Source organism: Prionailurus viverrinus, chromosome C2 (genome assembly GCF_022837055.1).
Source record: "Prionailurus viverrinus isolate Anna chromosome C2, UM_Priviv_1.0, whole genome shotgun sequence".
NCBI classification, from domain to species: Eukaryota; Metazoa; Chordata; class Mammalia; order Carnivora; family Felidae; genus Prionailurus; species Prionailurus viverrinus.
The window spans coordinates 85,307,577-85,325,081 of record NC_062569.1 but is presented as its reverse complement, the minus strand read 5'-3'; the positions used below and the strand labels follow the sequence as shown (position 1 = coordinate 85,325,081).

General features: G+C 51.5%; 1 protein-coding gene across 2 annotated transcripts; it reads left to right on the top strand.

Moving 5' to 3' along the window:
• The first annotated feature begins 985 nt into the window (after window positions 1-985).
• Window positions 986-15,606, top strand: LRRC15 (leucine rich repeat containing 15). Of its 2 annotated transcripts, none has more exons than XM_047874117.1 (2): window positions 986-1,034; window positions 10,221-15,606. In XM_047874117.1, exon 2 carries the CDS (start codon window positions 10,226-10,228, stop codon window positions 11,978-11,980), a length of 1,755 nt encoding a protein of 584 aa, XP_047730073.1. In that variant the 5' UTR covers window positions 986-1,034; window positions 10,221-10,225; the 3' UTR covers window positions 11,981-15,606. The 2 variants fall into 2 exon arrangements, with proteins under 2 accessions (XP_047730073.1, XP_047730072.1); XM_047874116.1 differs by lacking the exon at window positions 986-1,034 and adding an exon at window positions 2,342-2,401.
• Window positions 15,607-17,505: the final 1,899 nt, after the last annotated feature.

Below are 17,505 nucleotides of genomic sequence, written 5' to 3'. Positions count from 1 at the left end.
GAGACTTCTGGTGAAGATGCTGTGAAGATGGTTGAAATGATAACAGAGGATTGAGAATATTACATAAACTTAGTTGATAAAGCAGTGGCAGGGTTTGAGAGGTCTGACTCTGATTTTAAAAGAAGTTCTGTGGGTAAACTGCTATCAAACAGCACCACGTGTTCCAGAGAAATTTTTCGTGAAAGGAAGTGGCAAACTCCGTTGTTGCTTTGTCTTAAGAAGTCACCAGTGGCCACAGTTTTCAGCAGCCACCACCCTGACAAATCAGCAGCCTCCCACACTGAGGCATAAGTTCCTATCAGCAAAAACATTATGACTTGCTGAAAGCTCGGATGATGGTTAGCATTTTGAAAAAAAAAATCTTTTCTACATTTATTTATTTTTGAGAGACAGAGCATAGTGGGGGAGGGGCAGAGAGAGAATAAGACACAGAATCTGAAGCAGGCTCCAGGCTCTGAGCTGTTAGCACAGAGCCCGATGCGGGGCTTGAACTCACAGATCGCAAGATCATGACCTGAGCCGAAGTTAACCGACTGAGCCACCCAGACGCCCCGATGGTTAGCATTTTTTAGCATTGAAGTATTTTGAAATTAAGGTATGTACATCGTTTTAGAAATGATGCTCTTCTTCACTTAATAGACTACAGTAGAGTGTAAATGCAACTTTATACGTTCTAGGAAACTAAAAAATTCATTTGACTCGCTTTACTGTGATACTGGCTTTATTGTGGTGGTCTGAAACTGAAGCCACAATATCTTTGAGGAATGCGTGTACCTGGGACAGCTCCCCACAGTAAAGAATCCTCTGGCCCCAAATCTCAGTAGTGGCAACATTTAGAAACCTGGTATAGATAAAATACTGTAGAGATGTAATAAGGTGCCTGTGGGCTCTATGGTTCACAGTAGGTGCTTCATAAATGTCCGTCCTTCTCTCAGCTCTTCACGGGCAAGAAAAGTATCTGATTCATCCCTGTGCGGACCTCAGCAGCCAGTGCAGAGTGGCTGAATGTTAGAATCAGGAAGGAAGGAAAGAAGGTAAAGAGGGGATATTTTTATTCTTCCAGGTTCTACAAAAAGGCGGTTGACGGCTTCAGTTTGGGGAGGTGAAGGTGCCTGGGTAGTAAGAGGGAGGGGGTCTCCACACAGAATGTTATTTGGAAGGGAGGTTGGTCGTTGAAGAACCAGGGCTGGGAGCTGTGGGGAGATCCCTCCAAGCGGTGCCTGCCCCTCTTAGGCTCATGTCACTTAATGGACAGGGTGCTTTTTGTTTCTGGCTCTGAATCATGGTGCCACCAGTGAGGAGGAATGTGACATGATTCAGGCTGTAGGGCTTGACCATCGCAAGCCACCCAAGTGACTATTTCGGTAATAACACTATGCAGTTTTATATCTTCCTTTCATCGCCCATCTCAAAGCACAGTGCAAACATTAATTAAGGCTCCTGGCATTCCATGAGGCATTGTGTGTAAATATCACTCTCCCCACTGGGCTGAAAAGGTAAACTGAGCCAGGGAAGGGCACGTGGCTCAGCCCAGCGCAGTTCCTGCCTTATTGAGGCTGCATCTTGGAGAAGATGCTAGGGGTTTGGTTGCCTCCTCACCCCATAAACTATGACTTCTTTCCCTTCTTCCCCAGGTTCTCTTGGTGATACTAAGAACAGAAATGGTTTCTTGTTCCCCACTAGGGCAGCCGGGAGTGGGCTCCAATGCAGAGGTGAAGGTCACAGGGAGCCTCTCATTCTTAAATATGCCCCTTGACTGCATGCCCCTATCTCTGCGGGGCGGCAGCCAGGGAGCAGAAGTTGATATCAGAAGGGAAACGAAACTTTGTGTTTTTTTTGGGGGGGGGGTACTTTATCTCTCTTTGGAACTTAAATGCTTTTCCCACCATGTTAACAAATAAGCAAATTGGGTTAGGCACAGAAGAGTGTTCCTTGTATTATTCTTGCAAATTATCCGTAAATTTGAAATTACTTCCGAATTTCAAAGAAAAAGGGAAAAAAATCAGTGCTTTTCTACAGCCACAGAGCTTTCCCAGAGCCGAAATGGCCAAGGCAGCGACTGAGTCCCAATGGAGCATTGGAGGCAGGAGGAGAACGTGTTCTGTAAAAAAAAAAAAAAAGAAAGAAAGAAAAGAAAAGAAAAAAACCACAACTAAATCATGCAGGAGAAGCCCCCGCACCCTGCATCTCCGAGGAGGCTGTGCCCACGGCTGGGCCGCCCGCCGGCCCGGCCCGGCCCCTCCCCGCCACCGCGCCGACACTGCCCCCGGCGGTGACTCACGCCTGGACCGTTTAAATACGGGGAGTGCCGGGCCCGCCGCACTCATGCTGCCGCCTTGAGCCGGCCGCGTCCTGCTCTCGGGCTCCCTCTGGTCGACGGCGGGCGGGCGCCGAGCTGCTGGTAAGTGGGCAGGCCGGCCGCCGCGCCCTCCCTCCCTCCCTCCCTCCCTCCTGCCGGCCAGCGCCCCGGCTCTGTCCCCCACCTCGCGTCAGGCAGGCCGGCGTCCAGGGGAGAGGCGGGCGGGGTGCCTGGGGATGCTCTCTGGAGGGGGCCAACCCCCGCGACCCTGGGGCCACCCGCCCCCTGCCCCACTTACCCTTACCGCCCCATGAGGTCAGTCTGCGGTGCTGCCCAGGTAGTTTTCAGATGCCCCGAAAGTTAACTAAACTATCCCGGGGACTGTGCTATTAGGGGAAGAAGTTCCCTTTTTCCAAGGTTCGGGTTATTTCGAACCCGCGTCCTTTCCCCCAGCACTTACTGTGGTGGCCGCCAGTGGCTTGCCCGGCGTGTGGCTCTGTCCAGGACCAGTGGAGGGTTTCCCAGAAGACAGATCTGTCCTCTTTTCCCGGCCTTATCATTGCTATAAAAGTGGCTTCAGCAGAAGTGCCCGCCCAGTTCGGATCTCCAATTTGGATTTCGGCTGTGGACTGAGCATCGTTTCGGGGTCTAAGTTTGTGTGTGGCTTAGGCGGCCGGCAGCCTTGCCCTCTCGCCAGCCAGATGTGTCTGGGGGTGGCCGGGGCTGCTGGCTCTGAGCTGGGAGTCGGGGCTGGGTGTGCATGTAAAATCCTGTGACTGAGGCACCCTTACCCGCATCTCTGCTCAAATGTAGAGGCAGGAGTGGGGCCACAGAACCAACTGTGGAAAAGCAGAACTTTTCTAGAGCTTCCCCCCTGTGCTGAAGTGTGAGAGAGCCAGTCTACCTCCAGGGCCAGATGTATTACCTCAGGGCAGGCCTCGATGCTCTTGGATTAAGGTGTCACTCAGACTGAAGGTGCCAGCACCTTCTGGGATTATAGCACTGGATCTCCAGCGACTCCCAGATATGCTGGTGCCACTGTCTCCATAATTTAGAAATTCTCTAACGGCTGTCACTTCTTTCACGGCACTGATGGGACATCGGGGGTACAGTCAGGACCGGACAGTCCCATTTGCCTGTGGTCTTGAGTCAGTGGGTGGGCTCGGCAGTGATGAGACAGGCCTGGGAGAGAGGTCAGGGCCAGGGGGGAGCGTTGTAAACAGACCCTGCAGAAAGTCAGGGCACTGGAGGCTACCTGGGCTTGCTCCGTAAATGCCGGGCGTGGTGGGCTGCAGATGGGAGTAGTTCCAGATGCCAAGACATAAGGAGAGATGGGGGAGAAGCTGTCCCCACTCAGTCCTGCCAGCACATGCTCCCGAGGCTGTGATTACACATGGCAAATTGCTTCCCTAAATCCCGACCACAAACGAATGACTATAACTTCTGGTTTCACTGCCTCTCTGGGGCTCTTGGGACATAGGATTTAGAAACTTTTTCCAAGATGCTTTGTTGAGAGGTTCATCCATTTCTGTCTGTTTTGGGTCCCCTGGGGGTCACCCCGAGCAGGGGGCTGTAGCCGGTGGCTTCTTTCATAAAAGCGTCGGTCAAATGGGAGCTTCTCCCCTGCTCCGCTGACAACTTTGTTAGTATCTCCTGCCCCTTCCTGCGAGCTAATTACAGGCCTGCTTTGGCCTCTGCAGGAAGCCCTACCTCCCCTAACCCTGGGCTGGAAAGGACTTGCTTTTTCTTACTCATGTTCATTTTTAAACAAGTGAAGAATGTTTTGGCTTTGAAGGACCAGGAGAGATGGGGTCAACAATCGAGTCAGGTGGGGGATGAGCCTTGGGGCTCCAGCATGCTTTGTGTTTGGGGTAGAGCATTCCTAATTTGGGTAAAACCCTGAGGGGGCTGTGTGTTCAGATTATGGGATTAATCCCTTCTGGCAACCCCTTCTGCTCTTCCAGGCCACTCAGGTGAAATTGAGCCAACATAGCATCAGAGCAGCCTTAAGGAAGGACATCCCTCAAACAATGCAGGCTGGGAGTAGGGAGGGGTACTTGATCTTGGTTAATAATGCTGGACAGCTGGAGGGTGGATTGCATGTGAGCCTGAGATCATTTTAGGACAGAGGGAGTAAAGCCACCTCTTCCCCCCTTTCAGGCACTGCCAGACACGTGGTGGATAAGGTCCTGAAGCCTCATGATAAGGTTCAGGGGCTCACCAAGCTCTCCAGTTAGGCAGAGTCCTGATCTGGATGTCAGGAACCTTCAACTGACTGTATGACCTTGAACAAGTCCGTTCCTCCTCTGGGCCCCTTAGTTTTCCCATCTACAAAATGACCAGATGGTTTGACAGGATAGTCACAAGGCCCTTGCACCTCCGATGTCCTGGGCTCTAAGTGCTGCTTTTGGAAATAGCCTGTACTGCTACGTTCAAATTAGCATAAATCTCAGATTTCTGGCAGCGGTGACGAAAGGGCCGGGGAAGGGAATATTGGTAGAGGTCTCTGGGCGAGGTCTGTGATTTGGCCTTCAGCCTCCTTGATCCTGAGGTCAGTCTCTCTGTTCTTGGCAGGAAATGACACAGGTCAGGAGTATGTATCTGAGCTGGGCTAGACCCCAGTGAGTGCTTCTGAGTATAGACCATGGACACCTACATCAGTGTCCCTTGGGGAATTTGTTAAATGCTGCAGAGTCTGGGGCCCACCCAGGCCTAGGAATCAGGATCTCTGTGGGTGGAGTCTCAAGAGATCCTGGTTTTACTCAACAGCAGAACGAACAGTAACTATCAGTGACATTTATTGGGTACTCATTCTGTGCCAAGAACGACTCTCAGTGCTTTGTGGGTAGGATTCATTTAATCCCCACAGCTGCAATGCTACTTCTATTCAACAAGCATCCCAGGATCTTCCAGGTGATTTTTATCTACTGATTTGGGGTGTAGGGTGGTTACCCCCCGTTTAGTGCGATGGGGACGTCTGGATGCACTGAGCCTCTCAGTCAGTGGCTTTAAGCCCGTTGACCAAGCACTGATGAGCAACTTGATAGAGGCTGATACTGGCTGGAGGGGGTGGCAGAGTTGCTGGGGGTGGGGGAAGACAACCCCTCAACAGCTCCAAGCCTGACATCTCCCTCGGCTCGATGGGGCAGCATGTCACTGCAGGTGAGGCCATGCTTAGGGGAAGACCTCTGTGGGGAGAGGGCACAGGCCAAGGAAGGAGATCTCTCAGGTCCTCAGTTTCCCCGGGTGCACTGGAGGGGGTCAAGACCAGAGGCTCCCCAATCCCATGAAATGGCTCTTGGCTATTTGAAGATGCACTGATTAAGAAGCGGGGTTGCCCTGCCTGGGAAACTTCTGCAACAAGGTAGACCTGAAAAGATGGGTATGAGTTCCTCAGTCTTGGCATGAAGGGGCCAGGCCAGGTAGCGTTGCCAGCCGTTCAGGGTAACCTGCGTGGTCTATGGGAGGGAGGGTAGGTGAATGGTGGGGCTTCAGGCTAGATTTCCTTTCTGTCTCCAGTCAGAAGATATCAGAGCTATCAAGGGCCCTTGGAAGTCTTTACAGGAGGCCTGGAGAATGTACCCAAACTCTCACTCCAGTTTAACATCAAGACCAGCGTCGCACATCTGTCTCCCAGGCTTTTTCCAGAAGTTTGCTCCGTGGCATTGCAATAAGAAGGCATCTCCTCCCAGGGAACCTCATGTTTAGGGGATGTGAATGATGGTAATAAACCAAAAAAGTGCCAACCCACCAACCAACAAAGCCCAGGGCTTCAACGCTAATTATGTGTTCACTCATGAGTCACAGGCAGTTCTTGCTGAAGAGACTCACAAAGTGCCTGGGCCAAGTGCTTCTACTCCTGGGGAGGGACCGCGTCGGGGTGTCCGGGTGAGCTGCCTGTCCGTCTGCTTGGCTTACTGAATTCCTGGGCCGGCGACAGACCCCGGGCTGTCCCTCCTCCTAGGACAGGGGCTGGGCTGAGTCGCTGCAGTGACTGAGGACGCCTTTGGCCGCCTGGAGGAGGAGGGTATAATTAGGGTAGCTTTGTGGGTCTTTAACTGGCATTTGTCACGGCTGCCAAGCGGCACCGGGCAGCGTGTGCTATTAGGCTGCTGTGTGCCGGGCTCCTGAGCACGCCCGCAGCACTCGCTGGCTGGCCAGCCCCGCGCCTGTGGCCCCTCCGTCCCCTGAGGGCTCTGTAGCTGGGTTGGAGGTGGGCCCTCTGGAGGTCCTCTGGAGCAGTCGGTGCCTTGTGGCGGGAACAAGTGCTGGAAAACAGGAAGCTGCTGCGTGTGGCGCTGGGGTGGACTCCGCAGACATAAGGATTTATAAGAAGGAAAATCTGCAAATTCTTGCAATGTTTGTCAAGCTGAGTGTGGTCCATTTTGAACAACAGTGGCTCTGTTCCCATAAGGGAATTATCTTTTCTCTCTTCTTCTCAAGCCGTGAGGCACCCTCCCCTGGCCCTGGGCCCTCCCTGAGACTGGCATGACGCCCTCCCCACCTCCCCCCGCCCCAGCTGGGGAATGCAGACTCAGGGAAGGTCTGAGATGGCTTCCTCAGAGGGCATCTCATCCCGCACCCTCACTTACAGATGGGGAAATCTGACAGGGACTGCCTTGGACTTGCCAGGTTGTGGGCACTTAAGTTAGTCCCCGACATTGGGACCACGGCACCATTTTGAAGCATGGTGAGCATAGAAGTAGAAATTAAAAATAAATGAAGCACATCACATTACCAGGAGCATTTAGAGCTTCTCCTTTTTTTTTTTTAAATTTTTTAATGTTTATTTATTTTTGAGAGAGAGACAGAGGCAGAGCATGAGGGGGGGAGGGGCAGAAAGAGAGGGAGGCACAGAATCCGTAGCAGGCTCCAGGCCCTGAGCTGTTGGCACAGAGCCCGACGTGGGGCTCGAGCCCACAGATTGTGAGTACCTGACCTGAGCTGAAGTCAGACGCTTAACCAACTGAGCCACCCAGGCGCCCCATTTTGTTGTCAGTCCAGGGGGTAAGTCTTTCACACACACATGTACCAAGGAGATGGGCAAACACCCACACCTGTCCACACAGACCCTTGGGAGCACAGGCACAATTAGCTGGGTATATGGATCTCACATCCTTGCTCTGGACTCAGCCTTAGAATCCCAAAATCTTGGGGGATAGACAGGACATCAGCTGTCATCCAGTTCAATACCCTCCCAGCTGTAGGAATCTCCCCTCCGGCATCCTTTCCAGAGAGTTGGTCTGCCTCTGCTTGAACACTTCCAGTGATGGGGAGCTTACTAACGCCATAGGTTGTCCATTCTGATTCAGACAGTGGTGAGCTGAAATGTGCTCCCCTACAGTTTCTGCACACCACTTTTGACCTCTGGAGCCACAGGAAGGCTGCCTTCTGTGTCCCAGGGCAGTCCTTCATGTATTCTTAGCAAGTGCTTATAGCCTCCTCCTATCTTCTTCCAGGTATCTATCCACAGTTCCTTCAACGGGTGCTCGGAGGTTCTCATTTCTAGGTCCCCTCACCGTCCTCTTACCCTTCTCTACAGGGCCTTCAAGGGACCAGTTTGTTATTGGCCTTCTTGAAGCTGGGGCACAGAAGCACAGGTGTGGCCTGATGAGGGCCATGTAGAAGAAGACCGTCACTTTCTTTGTTCCACACTTAATACTTCTGTTAATGCAGGCTAAGATCGACATTAGTTTTTCTGGCCAGTCTTCTTTCTCCGCTACGATCAATAAAAAGTCTTACGTCTTTCCCCTGGGGTGGATGTTGAGTCACTTTTTCTGTGCCCCCTGTTTAGGCTGTTCATTTTCTACTCTTAAGTTCTGGACCTTCTTTTGTCTATACAAATTTGTGCTTCTGGATGTGTCTATAGCTTCATTGGACCCCATTCCTCTGCGTCTAGACTCCGGTGGCCAAGTTTTTCTTTCTTTCTTTTCTCCAACATGTTACATAGTTACTCAAGTCCTTAATGCAAAAATACAACAGGTCGGGGGCTTGGATGGGCTGTGAATAAATGAAAAATCAAGGTCTGGGTGGGGAGAGATAAACTTGGGTTCTGTCCTCAGAGTAGGCTTGTTGAGAGGGCAGGAAAAGGGTGCACTGAGTTAAGGCCAGGTTGGGAAGCCTGGATTATTCTGAGTTATGGGCCAGACTTTGGACTCCATGAGTTCAGGAAGAGAGGCTAGAGAAATACCTTCCCCACCCAGCCAGTTTATGCCTCACATGCCATCATTTCAGATTCCTTGCTCTGACCTGTATTGCACTGCAATAACACTCAGAGCACTCACCCAAGAATCTGGAGGTCCCGGATTTAAGCTCTGAGCCTCAGTTTCCCTGCTTCCTTCATCCCCAGAAAATAGTGGGGATGTATGATCAGCCGTTCTTCGCCTTTGGAAGTTAGAGACCCCTTTGAACCTCAGTTGGAAGTTACAGATACTGCTTTACACATACTCAGAAATCTCTAATCCCCTTAGGTAAGATTTCCAAGATTGAAAACACTTTGAGGCCTTCCTGCCTCCTTGAGTCTATAGAGTCCAAGTCGTGGATGACCTCGAACAACCGCACACATTTGCACAACACTGTGCAGGACACCCCCACATCCATTCTTCTGTTTGCTCCTCCCAGCGGCCTCAAGAAGGGGCAGAGGCTATCCTCCCAATTTAACACACGAGAAAGCTGAGCTTGAAGGTTTCAAGTTTCCTTTCAGGTCAAACAGCTAGTTAGTGGTTCTTAACTCTACGTAGGGCTCAGTGCCCACAGCTCATGACTCCACCACATTGTATACGTTATATATCTAAATATATATATATATATATATATATACACACACACATATCTGTATATGTATCACTTCTGACCTTTGATCTTAAATATCACCTCTGACCTCAAATATCGAACCTTTCATGGGTTTGGGCTCCATTCCCAGATCAGCACCATGCCTTGTGGGAGCATATGGCCCTACCACCTTTCAGCTCAAAGTGCATCCCAAGTTTTCTGGGACTTACTCAAGGCCACTCAATGTTTCTTTGTGGAAACTGGAACTATACCCAGAAGGTAGACCCCAGGCATTGGCTCCTTCCAGAGAGACAGGAAGTGGCATAGATCATTTCCTTTCACTGGGAAGGGTTTGAATTAAAGCCGGGAAGGGGTACCGAAGGGCCAGGTTGTCAGTGATGGTGATGGGGCAGGGAAGTGCTGGGAAGTGCCAGGCAGAGGAAAAGCTGAACTTGCCCTCTCGTCCTTTCTGCCAGATCAGCAGCGCATCCCACCTTTGTTGGCTGCTGCTGCTTTCCCAGAAGAGGCCCATGTTTGTGGTCTTAGCATCTTCTGCCAGGTCTCATTTCCTATCTGCTCCTCCCCAGGAGGTCATGTTCAACCAGCCAGTTAGTTGCGCTGTGAGGGATACAAGGATGCGTCTGATCCAAGGGGCTGGATCCAGGGTACAACCCAGACAAGATACTGTTCCTGCCTTAAGGAATCTCTGGGGATGAATGATGAACATCCCTGCCCTTGAAAAACTTATTGACTAGAGAGGGACAGAGATGGGGACGCAACGAATTCTGAACGAGGCCAGCTGTGGCATGGCCATAATGGACACTGGGAAGACCACCTGCATGGGAGGGTAACTAATGCTGACTCACAGAATCTGGGGAAAGCTTCCTAGAGGCGACTGCATTTGAGCTAGACTTGGAAGTATGGGGAAGATTTAGATGAGGACAAAGAGCACTCCGGGTGGGGGAATTACTTGGCATGTGGGAAAGGTGAAGGGGCTTGCTGACCGGACCGTAAGTAGCATATGGCAGGGCATGTGGTTGTGGGGTTCAAAGGCAAGCCGGTGTTTGGCACCAAAGGTTGACGTGGGCTTAAAAATAACAGCAGTGTTGGTGAGATGACCCTGACTCACGTGTGCTCTCTCCCCTTGCAGAGGCCATGTCGCTGAAACATTACCTTCTTTTGCTGGTGGGCTGCCAAGCCTGGAGTGCAGGGCTGGCCTACTATGGCTGCCCAACTGAGTGTACCTGCTCCAGGGCCTCCCAGGTGGAGTGCACTGGGGCACGCATCGTGGCAGTGCCCACTCCCCTGCCCTGGAATGCCATGAGCCTGCAGATCCTCAACACGCACATCACTGAACTCAACGAGTCCCCATTCCTCAACATCTCAGCCCTCATTGCCCTGAGGATTGAGAAGAACGAGCTGTCCCACATCGTGCCTGGTGCCTTCCGTAGCCTGGGCTCGCTGCGTTACCTCAGCCTTGCCAACAACAAGCTTCAGGTGCTGCCTATTGGCCTCTTCCAGGGCCTGGACAACCTCGAGTCGCTCCTTCTGTCCAGCAACCAGCTGGTGCAGATCCAGCCGGCACACTTCTCCCAGTTCAGCAACCTCAAGGAGCTGCAGTTGCATGGCAACCACCTGGAATATATCCCTGATGGTGTCTTTGACCACCTGGTGGGCCTCACCAAGCTCAATCTCGGCAAGAATAGCCTCACCCATCTCTCGCCCAGGGTCTTCCAGCGCCTGGGCAACCTCCAGGTCCTCCGGCTGTATGAGAACAGGCTCTCAGAAATCCCCATGGGCACTTTTGATGGGTGTGGAAACCTCCAGGAGCTGGCTCTGCAGCAGAACCAGATTGGTATGCTCTCCCCTGGCCTCTTCCACAACAACCGTAACCTCCAGAAGCTCTATCTGTCCAACAACCACATCTCCCAGTTGCCCCCTGGCATCTTCATGCAGCTGCCCCAGCTCAACCGTCTCACGCTTTTTGGGAATTCCCTGAAGGAGCTCTCTCCGGGGATCTTTGGGCCCATGCACAACCTGCGTGAGCTTTGGCTCTACGACAACCACATCACTTCTCTGCCTGACAACGTCTTCAGCAACCTCCGCCAGCTGCAGGTCCTGATTCTCAGCCGTAACCAGATCAACTACATCTCCCCAGACGCCTTCAATGGGCTGGTGGAGCTGCGGGAGCTGTCCCTCCACACCAATGCGCTTCAAGAGCTGGACGGGAATGTCTTCCGCATGTTGGTCAATCTACAGAACATCTCCTTGCAGAACAACCGCCTCAGACAGCTCCCAGGGAATATCTTTGCCAATGTCAATGGCCTCATGACCATCCAGCTGCAGAACAACCAGCTGGAGAACCTGCCCATGGGCATCTTCGATCACCTGGGGCACCTGTGTGAGCTGAGGCTCTATGACAACCCCTGGAGATGCGACTCAGACATCCTACCACTCCGCAGTTGGCTTCTGCTCAACAAGCCCAGGTTGGGGACAGATACTCTCCCGGTATGTTTCAGCCCACCCAGTGTCCGAGGCCAGTCCCTCATCATCGTCAGCATCAGTGCCGCTGTCCCCAGTGTCCAGGTCCCAGTGATCCCCGAGGTGCCCAGCTACCCGGAAACACCACAGTACCCGGACACACCCAGCTACCCCGACACCACCCCCATCTCCTCCACTACTGAGTTCACCAGCTCCGTGGAGGACTACACCGACCTGACCACCGTTGAGGTCACCGATGACCGTGGCACGTGGGGCATGACCCAGGCCCAGAGCGGGCTGGCCATTGCCGCCATTGTCATTGGCATCATTGCCCTGGCCTGTTCCCTGGCTGCCTGCATCTGCTGTTGCTGCTGCAGGAAGAGGAGCCATGCGGTCCTGATGCAGATGAAGGCACCCAACGAGTGTTGAAGAGGCGGGCTGGAGGCGGAGCTGGGGGACAGTGGGACCACTGGAAGATCTGGGAATTTCATTGTTCCACCTCCACCCCTGGGTCCACAGAGCCATCCCCTGCTTCCTCTCTGCTCCCCAAGAGAAAGGCTCCCCCCCCCAACTTTTTCCTGACCTGCCTGGTTCTCCTATAGAGAACTACAGGAGAATCAGCTCTTTCAGGGCCTTCGTAACCACCAGGGAGATCGAACTGGCCATGGCAAAACCCCCCTGGGGTTTCTAATTCATGTCTAATTCACTCAAGAAGGCCCCTCTCCACAGCCTCACCAGCTCTCCTCCAAGAACAAGCTTCCCTGTGTCCACGGCCCTGCTGGCCTCTGTAGACTCCGTTCCCATGTCTGCTCACTTTGTGGGAATAGTTCTCCCCGGGGGGGGTGGGGGCAACTCCCCTCCCAAGTATGATGTAAGTTGATTCCCCTTCCTTCGCTTCCCACCCCCCGCCTGTGGCATGGCTGTCCCCTGTCCCCTGAAATGAAAGGTCTCCCTCAATGTTCTGCTCCTGAAGGCAGGGTGAGTTCTGTCCTCAAAGAAGGCTTCCACCCACTCAACTGGCTTCCTGAGAGTGGCCAAGCACCCTGGCTTTCGGATGCTGTGAAAGAGACAAGGAGGGACCATGTCGCTCAGTTCCTGTGGAGAGGGCCACTGTCAACATCTCTCACGGGATCGTTATCTGGAAAAGGAAGAAGGGCACCAGTGCAATAAGTCAGCCTCGTGGAGAATATTTCTGAACTGCAGACTTTGCTTTGAAAATTTTGGTCCCTTAGGGAATAAGATCATGTAGAATGTCTGCCCCCTAAAAACATTTAAAATCAGTTTATTGGTACTGGATGGAGAAAGCACCCAGGTACCAGGGGGCCCTTATGTTCACCCCTAGGGTTTTTCTCTTTTAACTTTTTATTGAAGTGTAGCATACGTACAGAAACGTGGGAGTGTGATCATGTAGAGTTGGATGGATCTTCACAAACAGTTCATACCCATGTAATCAGCATCCACATCAAGAAACAGAGTATCACTAGTATCTTCAATACTGGGCTTTAACTGGAGAATACAGGCTTTTGGAGATGGGTCCCCATGAGCCAAGCCAGCCCCTCACTGTCCCTGCCAGCCAGCCCTTGCAAAGGCCCAGCTGCCAGGGGTGGCGGAGAGGATGTGGGTACATTCCGGCCTAGACAGCAGATGTTATTAGATCCCCACGCCCCAAGGCACCCAGGATGGCCAGGTTAGAGGCATCTTGACTGCAGAAGACCTTTCTCTGCCTGCAAGCTGTCTGCTGCTGATCGGAGGCCCCTCTGCCTGGCCCTTTTATGGGCATGCTATGCCTTATATCTGTTTTTAATTTTCACTCCCCATTTGAGGGAAGTGAAATAGTTCAGAGATGAGATCCTTTAATTGAAAAGCCAAGTGTAATGGAACCCAGTAATCCTGTTAGTGTGGTAAAATCCCCCATCAGTCAGCTAGACACGGACGTTCATCACATACAGCAGGCAACATCAGGGCATACAGAGAGGTCACTCTGGGTCAGGGGGCTCTCTGGGACTCCTTGTGCCTGTGGCCTGGTTATGAGAGTGGAGTTGTTTGGTCCGGGGTTATAATAGTCACATAAATGCCTGCCTTTGTCACCCTTCCTGCTCCACACACATTCACACTGGTAAAGAAATTTTGCTCAGGGCAACTCACATCTTCGTCTGGACAACTGGTCTATCAGTTGAGAGGTAAAAACAGTGAAATGGAGAATTTCGGGTGCCTATGTCTGCCCAGGAAAGAGCTGCAGCCAATGCTATCATGATTGGGAAACCTGACTGGCTCTTACTAGTTTCCTCTGTAGCACAAGACGAATGGGAAATCCCGAGAGGCCTTAGCAGCACGGTGCTACGAGGTTCCCAACAAAAAGGGTCCATGAAGGGATGTGCTAACTAGTACACTTAGTAGTGTTACACTCTCTGTCCCAGAGAATCTGGGAGAGACAGGGCTTGTCAAAGGCAAAAGACATCTTCTCTCCAAGGTAAATCTGGGCCTCCAAAATGTTTTCAAAATATTTATAGCAACTAGTGGACAGGTACTGACACTTGCCAGAGCATGGAAGGAAGTGAGCCCAGAGCTTGGGGCATGGGCATCATTCCACTGATGGTGCTGCCCTATTCGATCCTGGGGCCATCAAGGGAAGCGGCCTGCTTTCCTCCAGACAGGAAGCATGGTGTGGCACCGCCTCCGGTGTCTCGTTGTACAAGGGTGCAAGTGGGCCAGAGATAGCAGGGAGGTGAGGAAGGAGTCATCTTCATCCAGTGTGTCCCCTTTACCTGACCCTCTGGTTTGCCTGTCCCTTTCTTTCATCAGAGTGGCTTGGATGGAGCCACTGGGCCTCCAATTCTTCGGCAGGTGTCTTGGCCTCTGCACCATGTTGTCTGGTCAGGAAGCTACCAGAAAAGCTGGGTGGAGTTTCCTTTCCCACAAGATATTGCATTTGCTCACTTCTCAGCGCTGGAGCGAGCTGCTTTGTCCCCCAAGGCTGAGGTAGGGCACAGAGTTCACTTTAATTTTTCACCTTGCCGGTACTAGCAGCTTCCATTAATGTTAATGTTGCAGGAAAGATAATAAAAGCCAGTTAGAACCACTGTTTAGCGACGATGCTTACGTAAGTGCGTAGATACCCTTTAAAGCACTTAACGAGCATTTTCTTTTTAAACTTCACAACTCCCTTGTGCATAGGTACTACCGTTATCCCTTTGAAATGGGTCTAAAATCACTTTCTTCTGCAACATTATTCAGTGGACTGTGGGTTTCCTTTCTGTCTTCAAACTTTGTACGAGACCTTGTGGCCTGTCCTGCGCTTTCATCAGTCGAGAAAATGGGAGTCACTTTCCTGTTGCTTCTTATAGTCCCAGGCATGGGAACGTCATGTGGTAGTGTGTGGACCAGAAGCCTGGTCAATACAGGAAAACATGAAGTCACCCGTCCCTTACAAAAAAAAGGCCCCTCTCATGGAAACTGTTGGGGCTGTGTGTATGCTCTCTTCCTCTTTAGGAGTTAAGGGCGCAGCTCAGCTCTCAGGGACTCTTCATGGGCAACAACACAAGTTCACGACCCTTCAGATGTCAGTGCAGAGCAGTTTCAGGAATCTGTTTCCAAACTCAGGAAGCTTCCGGAGAGCAGACAGCTAGAGATAACTAGGTAACTAGAGCTGGTAACCAGACGTTGGCTATATCCCAGCCTTTAGCTACAAACCACTCCGAGCTCAGCCCACAGATCCTACAGTCAGAACCGAATCCAGGGTGCTGGGGAGGTGGTGGAGGGCTCGAGGAAGAAGCCATCACTGGGGTTCGGAGAGGGGGGCCGGGCGGGTGCTTCTCCAGGCCAGACTCCTCCCAGCCTGAATCTCTCCTTCACCTACGGAGAGCTCCTTCTCACCAACCCGTTGCCTTCATGCTGCATTCAAAAGTAGATCATATTCGCCTCGCTTAGAGAATCACTGCAAATAATCCCAGGTGCTTGGTGATGCGTTTAGAGATTTCTAGGCCCCCAGGGTTTTATAGAGTGTGAGCCCTGGTGGGCAGGGTTGGGGGTCCAACTTCGCTGGACGCTGCCCGTAACAACCGTGGTGTACAGAATCAACAATAAATGGTATACACAGGACGCCTGTGCTCTCTATGGACGTCTTGGCTAAGGAACCTCACACCTGTGGATTCTACTCCTGTCACATGCATGCAAGGCTGACCCAGACATCCCCTGACAGAGAGTAGATTCCGAGCTGGGAAAAGGCCTTTCGAAAGTGAGGGGGAACAAAAATGGAGTAACAAATGCTATCTATAGGCCACTGTGGCTGGAAGGAGTCTTAAGAATAGGTTCAACCTGAAGAAAGTGAGATCCAAGGGGGAAATGAATTTCCCACAGTCACCTAGTGAACTGAGCTGAGCTTGGACTGCCGCGGGTCCCCAGACCCCCAGACTGGAGGTTCTTCTATGTCACCAGAAAGGCCACGAAGTCCACTCAGCCTTCATTGACCGTGCACGTGCACACACACACGCACACGCACACACGCAGACTCAGGCGGACAGGGCTCTCCTGCACACCTCAGGACTCCTATCAGTGCTGAGCACCAGGCTCGGTGAGTCACAGGCTGTCAGAAGACACTAGCTCCCTCCAACGTGTCCAGGTGTCCCCAGGACTCGTTCAGGTCTCCAGATTGCAGGGGCTGCCATAGTGGCTGCCATAGTGCTTCAGAAAGGAATGACTCTGCTGTTCCTTTATCCCGCTGCTATGCCCAATAAAGGAGCTTCAAACTGTATTTTCCCGGGCCCTTTTTAGCTCTTAGATCCCTTCTGCCAGGTGTAAGCTTGTCCCAGGAAGCTGGACCTGAATGGGGGTCAATAGTGTGCTCGTTGTGCTTCAATGACTTGGGGCAACGCTTGTTGTCCTTCCTTCACCACTGGACCTGGCCTCTTAGACAAGTTTCTGGAGTTCTGGGTAATGGAAAAAGGGGTTAGAGTCTTTATCCCATTTCCCAGAAGGTGCCTAGAGTTCCTAATGCAAATCTCCCCTTCACACACACACATCAGCCCTCTACCACACCCATTCCACAGATGGGAATGCAGACTTGTAGAGATAAAATAACTTGTGTGAAGTCTGGCTAATTAGGTGAAGAGCCAGGATTCCAACCCAGATCCAGTGATACCCAATTTCTCTTGTTCACCATGATATTGACAAACAGACAAACTCTCTTTCTGCAGATGAGTGTCAACGTGATAAGAACCTATTCAGAGCACAGGGCAGATTGGACTGTTCCCCTAGCCTGGCTGTGAGTCTTCTCCAGAGGTGTGCCCCCTTCATTCACCCCTTGGCCTCTGGCCATTCTTCCAATGTGCCATCTTGCCTCTGTCAGCCTGGGTGCTATGAAGGTGGGTGCTATGAAGGGCGGGTGCTTTGGAGGGTGGGAGTTATGGAGAGCGGGTGCTTTGGAGGGCAGGTGCTATGAAGGGTGGCAGCTATGGAGGTCCACAGGTTTTCTCCCCTCTGACGTGCTCCCATTTTCCTCCGCCAAAGTGTGGATTTGTAATATGTCTCTATTGAAAAATGTTTTCTTGCTACTTTTATCAGACCTTTGTGGTTTGGCTGATGAAATATTAGTTAATATTTGAAAAGGAGTGAGATAAATATTAATACCATGCAACGAATCTTTCTCTTTCAAAATGCCCCAGTTTGGGTAATTAATCATATGGGAATCCTACCTATTTGTCACGCTGTTCCTTGCACCTTACACACTTAAGTTAGAACTAGATCTTGCCCTATAGCAGTAAGTAATTCATATTAACATCATGCACAGAGTAGTGCTACTTCTGAATACCATTAAATTTTAGAGCCGGAAGGAATTTTTAGATTGCATTTAGTCCAGTGTTTCTTTGTTTTCTTTCTTTCAGCACTTTATTATTTTTTTAATATGAAATTTATTGTCAAATTGGTTGCCATACAACACCCAGTGCTCATCCCAACAG